General features: G+C 43.9%; 1 protein-coding gene across 5 annotated transcripts in view; it reads left to right on the top strand.

The window, feature by feature from the left end:
* Positions 1 to 396: 396 nt before the first annotated feature.
* The window catches only part of EIF4B (eukaryotic translation initiation factor 4B), a 34,583-nt gene continuing 18,453 nt past the window's right edge, over positions 397 to 16,526 (top strand). For 4 of the 5 annotated variants that reach the window (XM_008067293.2, XM_021717207.1, XM_008067292.2 and 1 more), the window contains exons 1-4: positions 397 to 730; positions 10,173 to 10,310; positions 13,132 to 13,340; positions 13,586 to 13,702. In XM_008067293.2, the coding sequence (XP_008065484.1) occupies positions 718 to 730; positions 10,173 to 10,310; positions 13,132 to 13,340; positions 13,586 to 13,702 (477 nt within the window). In that variant the 5' untranslated portion in view covers positions 397 to 717. The remainder of the gene's footprint in view (positions 731 to 10,172; positions 10,311 to 13,131; positions 13,341 to 13,585; positions 13,703 to 16,526) is intronic. The other variant, XM_021717208.1, reaches the window with a different exon arrangement.

Raw genomic sequence — 16,526 nt, 5'->3', positions numbered from 1 at the left:
TCCGAGTAGCTGGAACTACAGGCGCGCGCTACCACGCTCGGCTAGTTTTTGATTTGTTGTAGAGATGAGGTCTCGTCAAGTCGCCCAGGCGGGTCACGAACCCGCGGGCTCAGGCAATCCACTCACCTCGGCCTCCCAAAGTGCTGGGATTACAGGCTGAGCCACCGAGCCCGGCCTCTGTTACCTTTTCATTCCTTCTAAACACGCCTAATTAAAGCCATTCTTACACCGGATGTACGGCTTGTTTTGCCCTTCCCAAAAGAGATTTAAAAAGAAACTCAGAATCTTTTCTCCCAGAAAATCAACTGGCGCACACGGATTCCAAGCTCCATCCCGCCCACATTCCGAGCAGAAGCGGAAGTAGCAAAGGCAGCCCCGCCCTCCCCGCGGACTCCGCGGCCGGAAGTCCGCCCATCACGAGATCCGCCCGGGCCCAGGCCCCGCCCCGCGTCCGCGCGTGGCCCTACGTAAAGCGCGAGTGGCTTCGCGACAGCCCAGGCCCCACCTCTTTGGCCACATGTCGCGCAGGTCTTCCCGTCGGACGCCGCGCCGCTACTGCGCGCTGCTTTACGAACCTAAAGCAGCGCCGCCCCGCCTCCTGTGTCCGTCCTCACCTCCCCGCCCCCTTCCAGTTTCGCGTCTCCTTCCCCGACGCGCCCGCTATAATCACGTGACCGCTTCATCCGGGTCCTTTGCGTTCTCTCTCCCTCTCCCAACATGGCGGCCTCAGGTGAGCGAGCGGCCGAGCGCGGCCAAGTACCGGGCTCCGAAACCACCCTCCGAGCCTGATCCACTGATTTCCTGGAGTCGGGAAGCGGGCGGCACTGGGTGCCTTCCAACTTGGGGGCTGCGGCAAGCTGGCGGCGTGGCCGGGTTAGGCTATCGCCTCGGGATGTTTGGGGGGAGGGGAAGGTGTCCTTTCCCTCCCCCCCTCGCACCCTTTTCACCCCGTCCGCGCGAGGTTGGAGTAGGCAGTAATGGTGGACTCTGACTTGAATTGGAGCGAGGAGGACGCGCAGAAAGATCTACGGGAGGCGCGAGGCCTTTTCATTGACGTGAAGCACTGTGCCCGCGTGAAGCGAGGAGGAAGGAAGGAGGCGGTTGGCGCGCGGACGAGAGCACATTGGACTAGGTCTCCCAGGCGCGAGGCCGTTGCGGACGGGAGTGGGGGCAGGGGAATAAAAGGGGGGGGCAGTTAGAACGCAGTCTCGGGTCGGTGGAGGGGCGGGGGAAGGCAGCGGTGCGCGTGCGCGGTAGGAGAGCCCAGGGTAGTGGAGATGGGCGCGCCTGAAAAGCGTGCGCTAGAGTCCAGATGGGAAGCTTTTATGTGGCTGTGTTGCGCTATTGTATGTCCTTTTACTTTAATGCTCTTCCCCTTGTGGAGTGCGGCCTGGCCCCTATACTTTTCCAGGAGCACATGTGTTAGGTTTGGAGATCCGAGCTATGAGAGTTTGGTGGGGGTGGGGAATCCAGTGTGGTGCGCCCACGTGTTTGGAGAAGAAGCTGGCATGGTCACCGAGATTCGCTTCTAGGCTTTTTTTCTCCTATTTAGTCAATACATTTTTACTTCGCGCAAAATACATGGCAAGATCAGGTCCCTGCTTTTACGGAGCTTCCATTTTGATTGAATTTTGATGGCTTCGATGGTAGAGTTCAGCTTTTTTTTTTTAAATAAGATAATTGTACGACTACCAGGATGTGCTATTAAAATACTGCTTACTAGTCGCTTGAGTTGCCTTTTTTACACTTACTTGAGGGAAGAATATCAGTGCCATACAAGTCTACTTTCTGGTGGACTTGAGCAGCTGTGAGCTGTATAATATCTTGTAGCGTTAGTTTTGGGGGGAAATAGTTTTTTTCCTCTGGCATATCCTTGAGTTCTGCAAAACATATTTTGAACTGCTATGTCTGGACACACTAGTCACCCGGGAATGAATTTGTTTTTACAAGAGAGCTAAGGGTTATGGTTGTCTTTGGGAAATGTTGAGGGAATTGAGTTGCATTTGAACAAAATACCTTGCATTGGTGCAGCACTTTGACAATTGACCAAGCACTTTTATGTCTGCTGTCTTATTTGCTCCTCTGTGAAGTAATGTGGGGAGACAGTGGTATTTCTCAGCTGAGAAAAATGACTTGTCCAAGGTCACACTGCTTCTAGGTGGTATAGCAAGGTCAAAATCTTTGAGACTCCTGACTCCTTTACCAACTTGGAGGTACCAACATGCTATCTTCAGTTTGGGATGCTGCCCAAAAGCATATTCTGAGGTTTACAAAAAATTTTTTCTTCTGTGGGCCAGTAAATTACTAAATGTTTTAAACTTTCGTTTTTAAAGTACTTACTTGTTCTGGATTTGCCACCTTGACAATTTAGCATCATACTTTAGTGAAATGTCTGTATTTCCCGTCTCCATAACCTCTGGGATTTTTAGAGGTGGAAGACATAATAACAATCCATGTCCTTCATGTTGCTGAGTTGAATCCCCCTTTGTTCTTCTGTATTTACCTCTTTGAAAACACTCATCTCTGATTTATTTTCAGTAATTTTTTTAGCCAGTATCCGAGCACAAGAGTACATCTTACAGTCTGCCCTTGAAGAATTTGGGATGTATCAAAAAAATTTTCCCCTCTTTGAATCTTTTCCAATTGCATCGACTTTGTTGAGTGACCGATATTCCCAAGATGTTGGAAATAGATCTTATGTCTTCTCTTTGAAAATACATGATACAGCTTCATAAGTCTCTTTTACTGTTAAAGAAGCCAAAAAATGATTTGCAGCAATACCAGTTTCCAGTGTGACCCATTATAGATTGACCTTCAGGAACAGAAAGTGTCTCAGAACTATTGAATGAGAGTAGTTTGAATTCCTAGTAAACTTGACGAATTCATCCAGGGTTACTTCTTAAAAATGTGAGATTTTTACTTTTTCTTAAATTTTCATTGTGGCTGTTTCAGTAGACTTGTTACAAGCTAGGCAGGGGCCTTTCATTTGCATAACACTTGAAGATGCCATCATATGTGGCATCTTGTTTGTTTATTTGGGGAGAGGATAGTGTCCATTTTCATACAGTGCTGACCCTTATAGTTAAATGGCTTCAAGGGTTGCCATTATATGTTCACTGCCTATTTTGAAATCCCATTCTCTACCATGTGTTATTTTGCGAGTTGGATAACTAGACTCAGAAGGCCAAGACTAAAACTGCTTATGAGAGTTTAAATACAAAATACAGAGAATGGTGTCAATTATAGTAAAACAGTTTCTAAGTAATATCATTGAAAAGTATGTTCATTTATACATGTGTATATATACCTTTAATAACTTTGAGATCTAATTCACAAGCCATGTATATATGGCTTGAGGTAGAATTTGTATTGTATTAGTCTCAAAACTTCCTACTACATGTACTCAAGAATTGACTTTTATAAGTATATTAAGTGTCTGCTTATAATTAAGTTTGTGTATGTACACTTATGTTTACACACACTGCTGTGGTCCTAATGGTGGAAAAGTGCCCAAAGCTAGAAGTTAAACTTTTATGGCTCCACTTAACAAGCAAGCTCCAGCCACTTTGGAAAAGGCAGTGTGGCATTTTTCTTCTGTTGTGTCAAGATGAAGTAATTGGGCACAAAGAAGAGAAGTCATGTAGCTGAACACTGGGGTCAAGAGGATGGCGTTTATTGATTCTTAGTCTTTATCTATACTATGTTGAACTTATATAGACAGTCCCCAGCTTACAGTGGTTTGATTTTGGATTTTTTGGCTTTACAGTGGGTTTTTCAGGGTATTAAGTGCATTTTTGAGTTAGGATTTTCTCATTTAGAATGGGTTTTTTCATGATGTTGCCTATCATAAGTTGGAGATTATCTGTATAGTGCAATAAGGCAAAGCCTGTCAGCATTTTGATACTGCTTTGTATGAAACATCTTTTTATGGCTGGGATCTAAACAATATAATTAGTCCAATTCTAGGCACTGTTCTTTTTTGTTGTTTTTGTTAAAACCAAGTTTTGGTATGCTGCCCAAACTGGTCTTGAACTACTGGTTTCAAGTCATCCTGCCTCAGCCTCCCAAAGTGCTGGGATGACAATTGTGAGCCACCACACCCAGCCTAGGCACTCTTAGGGTGCATTGATTACACTTATACAATATTGTTGGTGTAGGAAATTTGTTAATTAAAGTAGTTTTCATTCTGAAGAATTTGTCAGGACTCACTTTTAAAAGCTTTATTCAAATGTAATTCATACACCATAAGATTTATCCTTTTAGAGTATACAGTTTGGTGGGTTTTTATATATCCAGAGATGTTCAGCAGTCTTCACTATCTAATTTCAGAACATTTTGATCACTACCCTTCTCCCCAGCCACTGATCTGTTTCTATGGATCTGCCTATTCTGAACGTTTTGTTTAGATAGTATATGATGCATGGTCGTTTTTTACTACCTTCTTTCACTTAGCATGTTTTCAGGGTTCATCCATATTGTAGGCTGTATCAGTACTTGCTCCTTTTTATTGTCAAATAATACTCTTGTATGAATATAGTACCTTTTGCTTATCCATTTCAGTTGATGGGCATTTGTATTGTTTCCTCTCTTTTGGCTGTAGCAATTGATGCATCTGTGACCATTCCTGTACAGATTTCTGTGACTCTTCTGACTTTCTTAGCTTAGTCACTAAAACATTCAGAAGAGCTGATAATCCAGTAACATAAGTGGAACTCAAGCTTCCAAGATAATAATTAAAGAAGCTTATTTTTTGCCAAAGTTTCATCTGAATATTAAGGGCTCTGTGAATTTGCCTTCCTGAGTAAGAGTTCAGGGAAGATGCAGAAGTAAAGCTGCACTTTTAAAGTGTTTCTGCTTATAGGACTATAAGACAGTCTCTGTTTGGAAATAACTAGCAGCCAGTCTGTACAGATTTTATCATCTCCCATATCTGCTATTGGTGCTTTTATTACTAATAGAGAGGAATGGTAATAGGAAAACATTCTAAGGAGAAAAATAAACTATTTTATATCTACTGCAGCCTGATAACTGAAGACTTAGTTTCTTGCAGTCACTTTTCTGCTAGTGTACTTTATATAGGACTTAATATTTCCTTTTCAGCCGGGCTTGGTGGCTCAGCCTGTAATCCCAGCGCTTTGGGAGGCTGAGGTGAGTGAATTGCCTGAGCAATAACTTTAAAAAAAAAAAAAATTAGCCGGTCAAGGTGGCGCACGCCTGTAGTTCCAGCTACTTGGAAGGCTGAGGCGGAGGGATCGCCGGAGCCCAGCAGGCCGAGGCCACTGCACTCCAGTCTGGGTGACTGAGTGAGACTCTAACTCATAAAAAAACAACAACAAGCCAGGCTTTGTGGCTCAGCCTGTAATCCCGCACCTTTGGAAGGCTGAGGTGAGTGGATTGCCCGAGCCTGCAGGTTCGAGACCCGCCTGGGCAGGCGAGACCTCATCTCTACAATAAATCAAAAAATTAGCCGGGCGTGGTAGCACACACCTATAGTTCCAGCTAATTGGAAGACTGAGGTGGAAGGATCGCCGGAGCCCAGCAGGTCGAGGCTGCAGTGGCCGGGAGCGGCCATGGCACTCCAGTCTGGGCGACAGAGTGAGACTCCAACTAAAAAAAAAGAAAAAAAACAACAACAAGCCGGTCTCGGTGGCTCAGCCTGTAATCCCGCACCTTTGAGAGGCTGAGGTGAGTGGATTGCCTGAGCCCGTGGGTTCGAGACCCGCCTGGGCAGCGAGACCTCATCTGTACAATAAATCAAAAAATCAGCCGTGCGTGGTAGTGCATACCCGTAATTCTGGCTACTCGGAAGGCTGAGGCGGAAGGATTGCCGGAGCCCAGCAAGCGAGGCTGGGCGACCAAGTGAGACTCTAACTCAAAAAACAAACAAACAAACAAAAAAACTAACAAGAACAAAAAAGCATTTCCTTTTCATTTGTTTATTTATTGAAAACATCACTTAGAACAGTGGGTCATCCCAAACCCCAGGGACATATAGCAGTATCTGGATACATTTGTGGTTGTCACAACGAGTTGGGGTAGGTGGGTTGCTAATGGCATCTAATGAGAAGTCAGAGATACTGGTAAGCATCCTATAGCCCTGGTGACAAGAAATTGCCCAGGCTAAAATGTCTGTAGTGCTGAAATAGAGAAACCCTGACTTAAGAATTAAGCTGATTAGTTGTATTATCTTAGTATCTGTTGTAACAAATCCTGTTTATTTATTAAGATGGCCACAAATGTATTGTCCCATTTAAGGACTTCTAGATGTAAGTAAAACTTGGAGGAATGCTTGTTTGTTTGTTTTTTTTACTCGGAGTTTCACTTTGTTGCCCAGGCTGGAGTGCAGTGGGACTCTCACGGCACCGCAGCCTCATCCTGCTGGGCTCAGATGATCCGTCTGTCTCCGCCTTCCAAGTAGCTGGAACTACAGGCACACACCACCATGCCCGGCTAGTTTTTTGATTTATTGTAAAGATGAGGTCTTGTCAAGTTGCTCAGGCTGGTCTCGAACCCCTGGGCTCAGGCAGTCTTCTCACCTCGGCCTCCCAAAGTGCTGGGATTATAGGTGTGAGTCACCGCACCCCAACCAATGCTGCTTTTTTTTAAAAGATCTTCCATTTAGACTTTATGAGTGTATAAAACTTGAGGTGTGTGGTTTTCTTCTCCTTGGTCCATGTATCAATAATTGAGACATTTGGGGAGGTGATTAACTTTTTAACCATTCACATAAGAGTCAGAGAAAAAGGAGTTGGGCCTGGTGAATCATTGTGGCAAAGGACTGGTAAACCTAGAGCATTGAACACTGCTTAATTTACACAGCAGAGAGGAATATCGGGATCCTAAACATGTAATGGGCCTGAGCATTGGCAGAGCAACGGGCATAGAGGATTCTAGATAACATTTTTTCTCAGTTTATCGAAATGGAGTGGAACAAACACTGGCACCCCACTTTAGGTTTATTGATTTTGCTTTTCAGGAGCTAGTTCCTTTAAATCTAATGTTTATATTGTTGTTTTAAGTTGGAGTCTCACTCTTGTCACCCAGACTGGAGTGCAGTGGCCACTCCCGGCCACCGCAGCCGCGACCTGCCGGGCTCCGGCGATCCTTCCGCCTCAGCCTTCCAAGTAGCTGGAACTACAGGCACGCGCTACCACGCCTGGCTAACTTTTGATTTATTGTAGAGATGAGGTCTCGCCAAGTTACCCAGGTGGGTCTTAAACCCGCGGGCTTAAGCAATCCACTTGCCTCAGCCTCCCAAAGTGCTGGGATTACAGGCTGAGCCACCGAGCCCGGCTTGATGTTTATATTGTGACTGAGTCAGTGCTGCTGCTTGAGTAAAATAAGTTAGAGCTCTTGTGAAGAAATCATAGCCTGCTTTTTAAAAGACTAAATAGTGATTTCTTGTTTTGTTTTGTTTTTTTTGAGTTGGAGTCTTACTCTGTCACCCAGACTAGAGGGCAGTGGCACACTCCCAGCCACCGTAGTCTTGACCTGCTGTGCTCAGGCGATCCTTTCACCTCAACCTTCCAAGTAGCTGGAATTACACGCATGCGCCACCACTCCTGGACAGTTTTTTTGATTTATTGTAGAGATAAGGTTTCACCAAGTTGCTCAGGCTGGTCTTGAACCCATGGGCTCAGGCAGTCCTCCCTCCTCAGCCTCCCAAAGTGCTGGGATTATAAGCATGAGTCACCGTGCCTGGCCCAACAGTGATTTCTTAGAGTGTGTGTGGATGAGGGGACAATCAGAGAGGAGGGGAAGATGGATGATTTTAAAAGACATTTTTAAACTAGGAGTGCTTTAATGTTTTTCAGTCATAAGGTGTTCTAATTTATTACAAATTTTCAAGTAATGTTAAAGAAGAGTGAGACTTGTTTGTCAGAAGAGTCAAGGGGTAAGAGTTGAGAAACCCTGATCTACAAAGTTGATTTAAGCCAGATCAGACTAAAGGGCGGGTAAATTCCAGATTCTCCTGTTTTGGTATAAGATATGTATATAGAACAAAGAGAAAGGTGTTATCTTACACAAATTCTTATGTTCTTAGATTGAACTTGACCTCATTGTTTATACTGACCACCAGTTCTATTTTTATTCTCCCAGTGGCAGGACAGGTTAATAATTGGATATTAGCTGATGACACTAGATTAAGCCCCATGAGGGTAAGGATCTCCTCCTAGTAGCATACTAATCCCAGGCACTATTTTTGCATTAAAGGATATGAGAAAGGCTAAAGTAAGCCTCAGTAGTCTCATGTCTTGTTCATGTTAAAATTTATTATTTTTAATTATTATTAAAATTTCATCTGGCTTGCTTATTGAGACCATAATACACCAGAGTGTTATTGTGTCCAAAGGCTGTGTGTAACATTCATAGCAAGCAGGTTACCTTTGTTTCCTGCAAGTTGAATTTTAAAAGAAAGGCAGATACTGAGTAGAGAACAACTTTGTTGAGATAAATCGTGTATCAAGTTCCAGGTACTTGTCCTCTTGGGTTAAAAATTAGGTGAGAACTGGAACATGGAGGAGGAACTCAAGATTATAAAAGCCATGAAGCTGATCTTTTTTTTTTTTTTGAGTTGGAGTCTCACTCTGTCACCCAGACTGGAGTGCAGTGGCCGCTCCTAGCCGCCACAGCCTCAACCTGCTGGGCTCTAGCGATCCTTCTGCCTCAGCCTTCCAAGTAACTGGAACTACAGGCGCGCGCTACCATGCCCAGCTGATTTTTTTGATTTATTGTGGAGACGAGGTCTCGCCAAGTTGCCCAGGTGGGTCTCGAACCCGCGGGCTCAGGCAGTCCACTTGCCTCAGCCCCCCAAAGGTGTGAGATTACAGGCTGAGCCACCGAGCCCGGCTTGAAGCTGATCTTTCTTACAACAAAGTTACTTGCTTATCTCCTGATCATGCGGCTGCTGATGACCCGCTCTAGATCTTGGATTCTTCTGCTCTTTTGAATTAGTCTGGTTGGTGCCATCTCAGAAGTTCTGAGTACTGGGTAGAAAGGGCCAGTGTCAGTTCACTGAGTGGAGCCATTTGGGGATTACTAAGTATTTCATAACCACAGGAAACATTTGAATGTGTTGGCTGTTAGGGTTTTCTTGTGTTTTCCTTTTAGTATCATATCTTCATCTGAAGTATTAATATAGGGAAGAAGATCATTTTTTTCAAATAACAATGTGTTCTTTTTACCATTGTTACAGCTACCTGCCATAGAACCCATAATAAACCTCTTAGAGGTGGGGATCCCTGTGGTATATAGGAAGAGCCCTCCTAGCCTTGGTATGAAAATACCTGGGTTTTCATTCTAGCTTAGACGTCTCGTGTTTCATTTAGTCTGTGAGGCTTTGTTTTTTGTAAATTGATAGTTGTGATTTCTTCCCCACATGATTATCTTACAAGTATCAAACAATCCTCAAAAGTGCCATATACAATATATCATATAGGATAGGAATTTTGTCTTATTTGCCTTTGTATGCAGGGAGCAGTGAATGTAGTAACCAAACAGAAGTAGTTGGTAAATTGAAGATCTTTAAATGATTAATGAGTGAATATATGGTAGGAAAAAAAGGTTGTCCCCACCCCAGTTATGCTTCCCAAAGGGACTGTTGAGCATCCGTCTAGATGCTTTTCCATACATAAACGTGTTTACATATAATATGTGTTCTGCAACTTTTTTTTTTTTTTTTTGAGTTGGAGTCTCAGGCTGGAGGGCAGTGGCATGCCTCTCGGCCACTGCAGCCTCAACCCGCTGTGCTCTGGCGATCCTTCCACCTCAGCCTTCCAAGTAGCTGGAACTACAGGCATGCGCTACCATGCCCAGCTAAGTTTTTGATTTGTTGTAGAGACAAGGTCTCACCAAGTTCCCCAGGCTGGTCTCAAGCTCACGGGCTCAGACAAAAGTTGGCCTCCCAAAGTGCTGGGATTGCAGCCACCAAGCCCGGCCTGTTCTGTAACTTTTAGATGTCTTCACTTGCTGTTGGATTCTTCTTTCTGTGCCATTATATTGTGCTTTCTCCTTGTTTACGTCTGTATGGTATTCCTTCATATAAATGCCATAATCCAATCCTTTGAGTCTTTATATTGCCTTCTTTGTAACTATGTTTAACAAGATTGCATTGTGCAACTTTAAATACCTGAGTAGTTGTGGATAATATTTCTCTTGCCTTTTTAAAACAGCAAAAAAGAAGAATAAGAAGGGGAAGACCATCTCCCTAACAGACTTTCTGGCTGAGGATGGGGGGACTGGTGGAGGAAGCACCTATGTTCCCAAACCAGTCAGCTGGGCTGATGAAACAGATGACCTGGAAGGAGATGGTAATTTTTCTTCTGTCTTCATATTGGCATTTTCGTTGTCTTCTGAACAAAACCTGTGTCATAATAATTCACATCATTGTAATTAGGAAAGATCTTTTGTAGCACCTAAAGTCTTACATGTTTTTTGTTTGTTTGTTTTGAGTCGAGTCTCACTATGTCACCCAGGCTGGAGTGCAGTGGCACACTCATGGCCACCCCAGCGTCGACTGGTTGGGCTCTGACTAGTCTTCCACCTCAGCCTTCCAAATAGTCGGCACTACAGGCACGTGCTACCACGCCTGGCTAATTTTTTCATTTATTGTAGAGATAGGGTCTTGCCAAGTTTCCCAGACTGGTCTCGAACCCCTGGGCTCAGGCAGTCCTCTCACCTTGGTCTCCCAAAGTGCTGGGATTACAGGCTTGAGTCACCATGCCCAGCCAGTCTTATGTGTTTTATAGGCTCTGAGGTTTAGGCTGTCAAACTTTGCAGTGGGGACTGAAGTGGTCATTCAGGAGAACTCTGTTAGGTTTTGCTTTTGCATTAACAGACTTTCCTCAGTTACTGTTTTTTTGTTTGTTTTTTTAGTAGGAGTACTTTATTTTATTGTGTTTTGTTTGAGTTAGAGTCTCACTCTCCACTCTCTCTCCCCGGGCTGGAGTGCGGTGGCACACTCACTCAAAGCCACCGTAGCCTTGAGCTGCTGGGCTCAGGGGATCCTTCTGCCTCAGCCTTCCAAGTAACTGGAACCACAGGCACATGCCACCATGCCCGGCTAATTTTTTGCTTTATTGTAGAGATGAAGTCTTGAACCAGTGGGCTCAGGCAGGGCTCTACCTCCCAAAGTGCTGGAATTACAGGCGTGAGCCACCGTGCCCAGCATTTTCTTCATTTTAAAAGTAATGACTAGATTATCTTTTAAAATTTATTTTAAGTCTGAAATTCCATAGTGTCCTCATAAAGTGTTGTTTCAGTATAATCTATAAACTATTCAGAGCCAACGAATAATGAGTTCTAGGAGATGTTAGTGTGAAGTCAGGATGTCCTTGAGTAAATGAAAATGATCTGAAGAAAAGAACTGAGAATAGTGACTACAGAGAAATATACAGGAGAGCCATATGGTGTCATTTGAACAAGCTATGTCTTTAGGGAGGACCCCCAGGGGTCATCAGGAGCCATTTTTTATAAATCTACTCACTGTTTTTTTTCTAAAAACTTATAATGCATACTGAAATAATACTTTTTCTTGTGACCTCTTTTTGTAATTTGTGGGAACAGGAAGCTTGATGTAAGTTATACTTTTCATGAGTGTTGGTATCTGAAGTACAAATTCATGGACAGAGCTATAGGGGAAGTTTTTTTGTTTATTTGGTTTTTTTTGTTTGTTTGTTTGTTTGTTTGAGATGGAGTCTCACTCTGGGTGGCTCCCGGCCACCGCAGCCTCGACCTGCTGGGCTCCAGCAATCCTTCCGCCTTAACCTTTCAAGTAGCTGGAACTACAGGCATGCACTACCACGCCCAGCTCATTTTGATATATTGTAGAGATGAGGTCTCACCAAGTTGCCCAGGCGGGTCTCGAACCCACGGGTGCAGGCAATCCACTCACCTCTGCCTCCCAAAGGCACGGGATTACAGGCTGAGCCACCAAGCCCAGCTGGAAGTTTTTTCTTTATGACAAACCATAAAGAAAACACTCTCCATCCTAACATTCAGAATATGAGGTTGGTTAATAGTGGGTAAATACATTTGGAGTGAGAGAGACCCAGGATTGAATCCTAGTTCTGCTTGACTAGCTATGAGTGTAGGCAAATTACTATCTGAAATCTGAGTTTCCTTTTCTGTAGAATGGGAAACAACCTCACAAAATTGTTTAAAAAGATGAAATATAATGAATGTAAAGTGCCTGCCACACAGTGTTTATGTTTCACAAATAGTTATTTCTTTGTTACATAAAGAATAAGAGGTCATAATTCTGTCAACAAGCACGTGGGCCTTGAAAGTCATCAGAATACTTAGAAACAAAGAGACAATACTGATTTCTCTCTCTTTTTTAAAAAAGTTACTATTCTGATGTTAGCATTTCAGAAGCATTTTCTCTTTTTTTATTTTGAGTGGGAGTCTCACTCTGTTGCCCAGACTGGAGTGCGGTGGCTGCTCCCTGCCACTGCAACCTCCACCTGTGGGACTCCGGCGATTCTTCTGCCTCAGCCTTCCGAGTAGCCGGAATTACAGGCACGCGCTACCACACCCAGCTGATTTTTGATTTATTGTAGAGATGAGGTCTCGCCAAGTTGCTGAGGCGGGTCTTGAACCTGCGGACTCAGGCAATCCACTCTCCTCAACCTCCCAAAGGCGCAGGATTACAGGCTGAGCCACCGAGCCCAGCTGCATTTTCTCTTTCTAAAGTGCCCTTACTACTGAACTCCACCTATTTGTTTCTTGATATAGCATGTTTAATCCTTTGCAGTTAACATGTGTCCTATTGTTGTATGATGATAGTGAGGGAAGTTTCCTCTAATTTCTTTTTTTTTTTAGTTGGAATCTCACTCTGTTGCCCAGACTGGAGTGCAGTGGCATGCTCCTGGCCACTGCAGCCTCGACCTGCTGGGCTCCGGTGATCTTTCCGCATCAGCTTTCCAATAGCTGGAACTACAGGCGTGCGCTACCACGCCCGGCTGATTTTTTGATTTATTGTAGAGATGAGGTCTTGCCGAGTTGCCCAGGTGGGTCTCGAACCTAGGGCTCAGGCAGTCCACTCACCTCAGCCTCCCAGAGCGCAGGATTACAGGCTGAGCCACTGAACCTGGCCTCCTCTAATCTCTTATATCCCCTTCTCTATCCTAGTTTCAACCACTTGGCACAGTAATGATGACGACGTGTATAGGGCACCTCCAATCGACCGTTCCATCCTTCCCACTGCTCCACGGGCTGCTCGGGAACCCAATATCGACCGGAGCCGTCTTCCTAAATCGCCACCCTACACTGCTTTTCTGGGGAACCTGCCCTATGATGTCACAGAAGACTCGATTAAGGAATTCTTTAGAGGTTTAAATGTGAGTGTAAAAATTTTAGTAATTACCTAGATATTGAGAGTAGCAGCTAAACTAATTATGGAATGGAAAGTTGCTCTTGAAAAGCACCTAGAAATGTGATGTAGAGTGAAGCAAATCAGGAATACAAGGAAAACACTGAATTCATGTTTAAAAATATTTGTTGCATATATCATAATGTTTTTGTGATTAAAAAGGGCAAATAAACAAGAACATTGGGAAACTGTTGTTGTTTCTTACACCTTTAGATCAGTGCAGTTCGTTTACCACGTGAACCCAACAATCCAGAGCGGTTGAAAGGTTTTGGTTATGCCGAGTTTGAGGATCTGGATTCCCTGCTCAGTGCTCTGAGTCTCAATGAAGAGGTAAATAAATAAGGGTGGGAGATTGAGGGTGTGAGCTTACAAATCTCATGTTTATCAATCAGACTGATATTTTTTAGATTGGGTAAATAACTGTTTCAAAGATTCCTATAACATCAACAAAGAAAAGCCTGAAATACTTAACAGTGTAACACTTAACATTCAACATCTAGCAAGTCACACTTCAGCAAATTCAGTAAGCCCCAATAATCCAGGGAGGTACTTAGATGGAAAATTGTGGAAGAAACCCATAACACCCCAAGGTTCTTTTTTCTTTTATTTTTTGAGTTGGAGTCTTACTCTGTCGCCCCGACTGAAGTGCAGTGGCCGCTCCCAGCCACCGCAGCCTCGACCTGCTGGGCTCCGGCGATCCTTTCGCCTTAGCCTTCCAAGTAGCTGGAACTACAGGCGTGCGCTACCACACCCGGCTAATTTTTTGATTTATTATAGAGATGAGGTCTCACCAAGTTGCCCGCGCGGGTCTCAAACCCGCGGGCTCACACAATCCACTCACCTCAGCCTCCCAAGGCGTGGGATTACAGACTGAGCCACCGAGCCCGGCCTGTAATAGCATTTTTGATTGTTTAAGAGGATTTGGAAACATGTCCTAGTAGAAATATTTTACAGGAGAATAATGATAAACATTCAGTCTTTCTTTTTAAAAGTACTGCCCATAAATGTTTTTTCTGTCCAGGGACACGAGACTTATTTAGGGAAGAAAAAAAAGGGCTTCTTTTTTTGAGTTGGAGTCTAACTCTGTCTCTAGGCTGAATTCTGGTAGCATGTTCACAACCACTTTATCCTCAACTTGCTGGGCTCAGGCGATCCTTCTGCCTCAGCCTTCCAAGTAGTTGGAAACACAGGCACACACCACCAAGCCCAGCTAATTTTTTTTTTTAATAATAGAGACCAGGTCTCACCAAGTTGCCAAGCTCCTCTCGAACCCCTGGGACTACTGTTGTGAGCCACTGCACTCAGCTTTTTTCCTCCTTAAAGTACAGAAACCCCTTACTATTTATTGAGAAAGCACTATCTTGTGCCATAACTATGTAATCCAAGAGTGCTGTTTAACATTATTGAAGTCAGTACCTTTATAAATATTTTTGTGTCTCATAATGGAGATCATCATGATAATGTGAAGTCAGTGTCAAATAGGGATTAAAGAAAAGTATGTATTTGGTTGCATATAAAGAGCTAAGATTGTTCCAAAGTTATTCTTGGATTATTTTAAGATTTTTTTGATATCGCTGGTCTTTTTTTTTTTTCTTTTTTTGAGTTGGAGTCTCACTCTATCGCCCAGGCTGGAGTGCAGTGGCACACTCACAGCTACCGCTGCCTTGTCCTATTGCGCTCAGGCAATCCTTCCATCTCAGTCTTCTAAGTAACTGGAACCACAGGCATGCGCCACCATGCCTGGCTAATTTTTTTTTTATTGTAGAGATGAGGTCTCGCCAAGTTGCCTAGGCTGGTCTTGAACCCCTGGATTCAGGTGATCCTCTCTCCTCAGCCTCCTAAAGTGCTGGGATTATAGGCGTAAGCCACCATACCCGCCCTGAAGTTTGCAGTTCTTTAATTTCACTAATCTGGATAAGAAAAAATACCATGCAATTGTTATTATCTGATATTTACTAGACATTATTGTGGTCCCTATTTAGGAGCTACTTGTTTAGAGATTTTATTATAATGGTATTTAGAATAATTTTGGGCATTTTAAACAAAAATTCATTGTTAGCCTTCAACTGTAGATTCTACTTGCTATGATATAAGGAAAATTGAGCAGTAAAGTTAATTTTGAGTTCAGAGTATATAAATAATGATGTGGTGAAGGGAAGTCTGAGGGTATTCTTGGAGGAACTGATTTATCTAAAGATAATGTATTGAGTAAAAGAACCAGAGATTATATACAGAGTACACTTTATACATTTTTGCTGGTGTGTGGTAGAGGCTCTGTAAATGTTTGGAGGGGGTTCTTTTCTTTTGTTTTGTTTTTAAAAGATGGAACCTCAACTGTGTTCCCCAGACTGGATTTGAATTCCTTGGTTTAAGTGGTCTCTAGCTTAACCTCTCAAGCAGGTGGTACTGCAGCCACATGTCACTGTACCCAGCTTCTAAAAATATTTGAATAAATAACTGCTCTGGCACCAAACATACTTTTTTGAGTTGGGGTCTCGGTTTGTCATCCAGACATTCAGTGACACAATTATGGTTCACCACAGCCTCAACCTCCTGGACTTGAGCAGTCCTCCTGCCTCATCCTCCCAAAGTGCTGAGATTATAGGTAAACATGCCTTTTATTGAGCTAATTGGGAATTATTTTAAATTTATTACATTTGACAAATTGCCTTAGATAGTTAAAAAGTTAATTCTGTTCTGTGAAATTTGGTTTTGTAAAAATAGTAAGGTAGGCCGGGCTCGGTAACTCAGCCTATAATCTTGCGCTTTGGGAGGCCGAGGTGAATGGATTGCCTGAGCCCATGGGTTCGAGACCCGCCTGGGCAACTTGGCGATACCTCATCTCTACAGTAAATCAAAAAATTAGCCAGGCGTGGTAGCACGCGCCTGTAGTTCCAGCTACTTGGAAGGCTGAGTCAGAGGGATTGCTGGAGCCCAGCAGGTCGAGGCTGCGGTGGCTGGGAGCAGCCACTGCACTCCAGTCTGGGCGACAGAGACTCTAACTGAAAAAAAAAAAAAAATAGTAAGCCGGGCTCGGTGGCTCAGCCTGTAATCCCGCGCCTTTGGGAGGCTGGGGTGAGTGGATTGCCTGAGCCCGCGGGTTCGAGACCCGCCTTGGGCAGCGAGACCTCATCTCTACAATAAATCAAAAAAA

Source organism: Carlito syrichta, unplaced genomic scaffold (genome assembly GCF_000164805.1).
Source record: "Carlito syrichta isolate Samal-C Ts95f unplaced genomic scaffold, Tarsius_syrichta-2.0.1 Scaffold309471, whole genome shotgun sequence".
Classification (NCBI taxonomy): Eukaryota; Metazoa; Chordata; class Mammalia; order Primates; family Tarsiidae; genus Carlito; species Carlito syrichta.
This window is presented reverse-complemented; position numbering and strand designations above follow the sequence as displayed.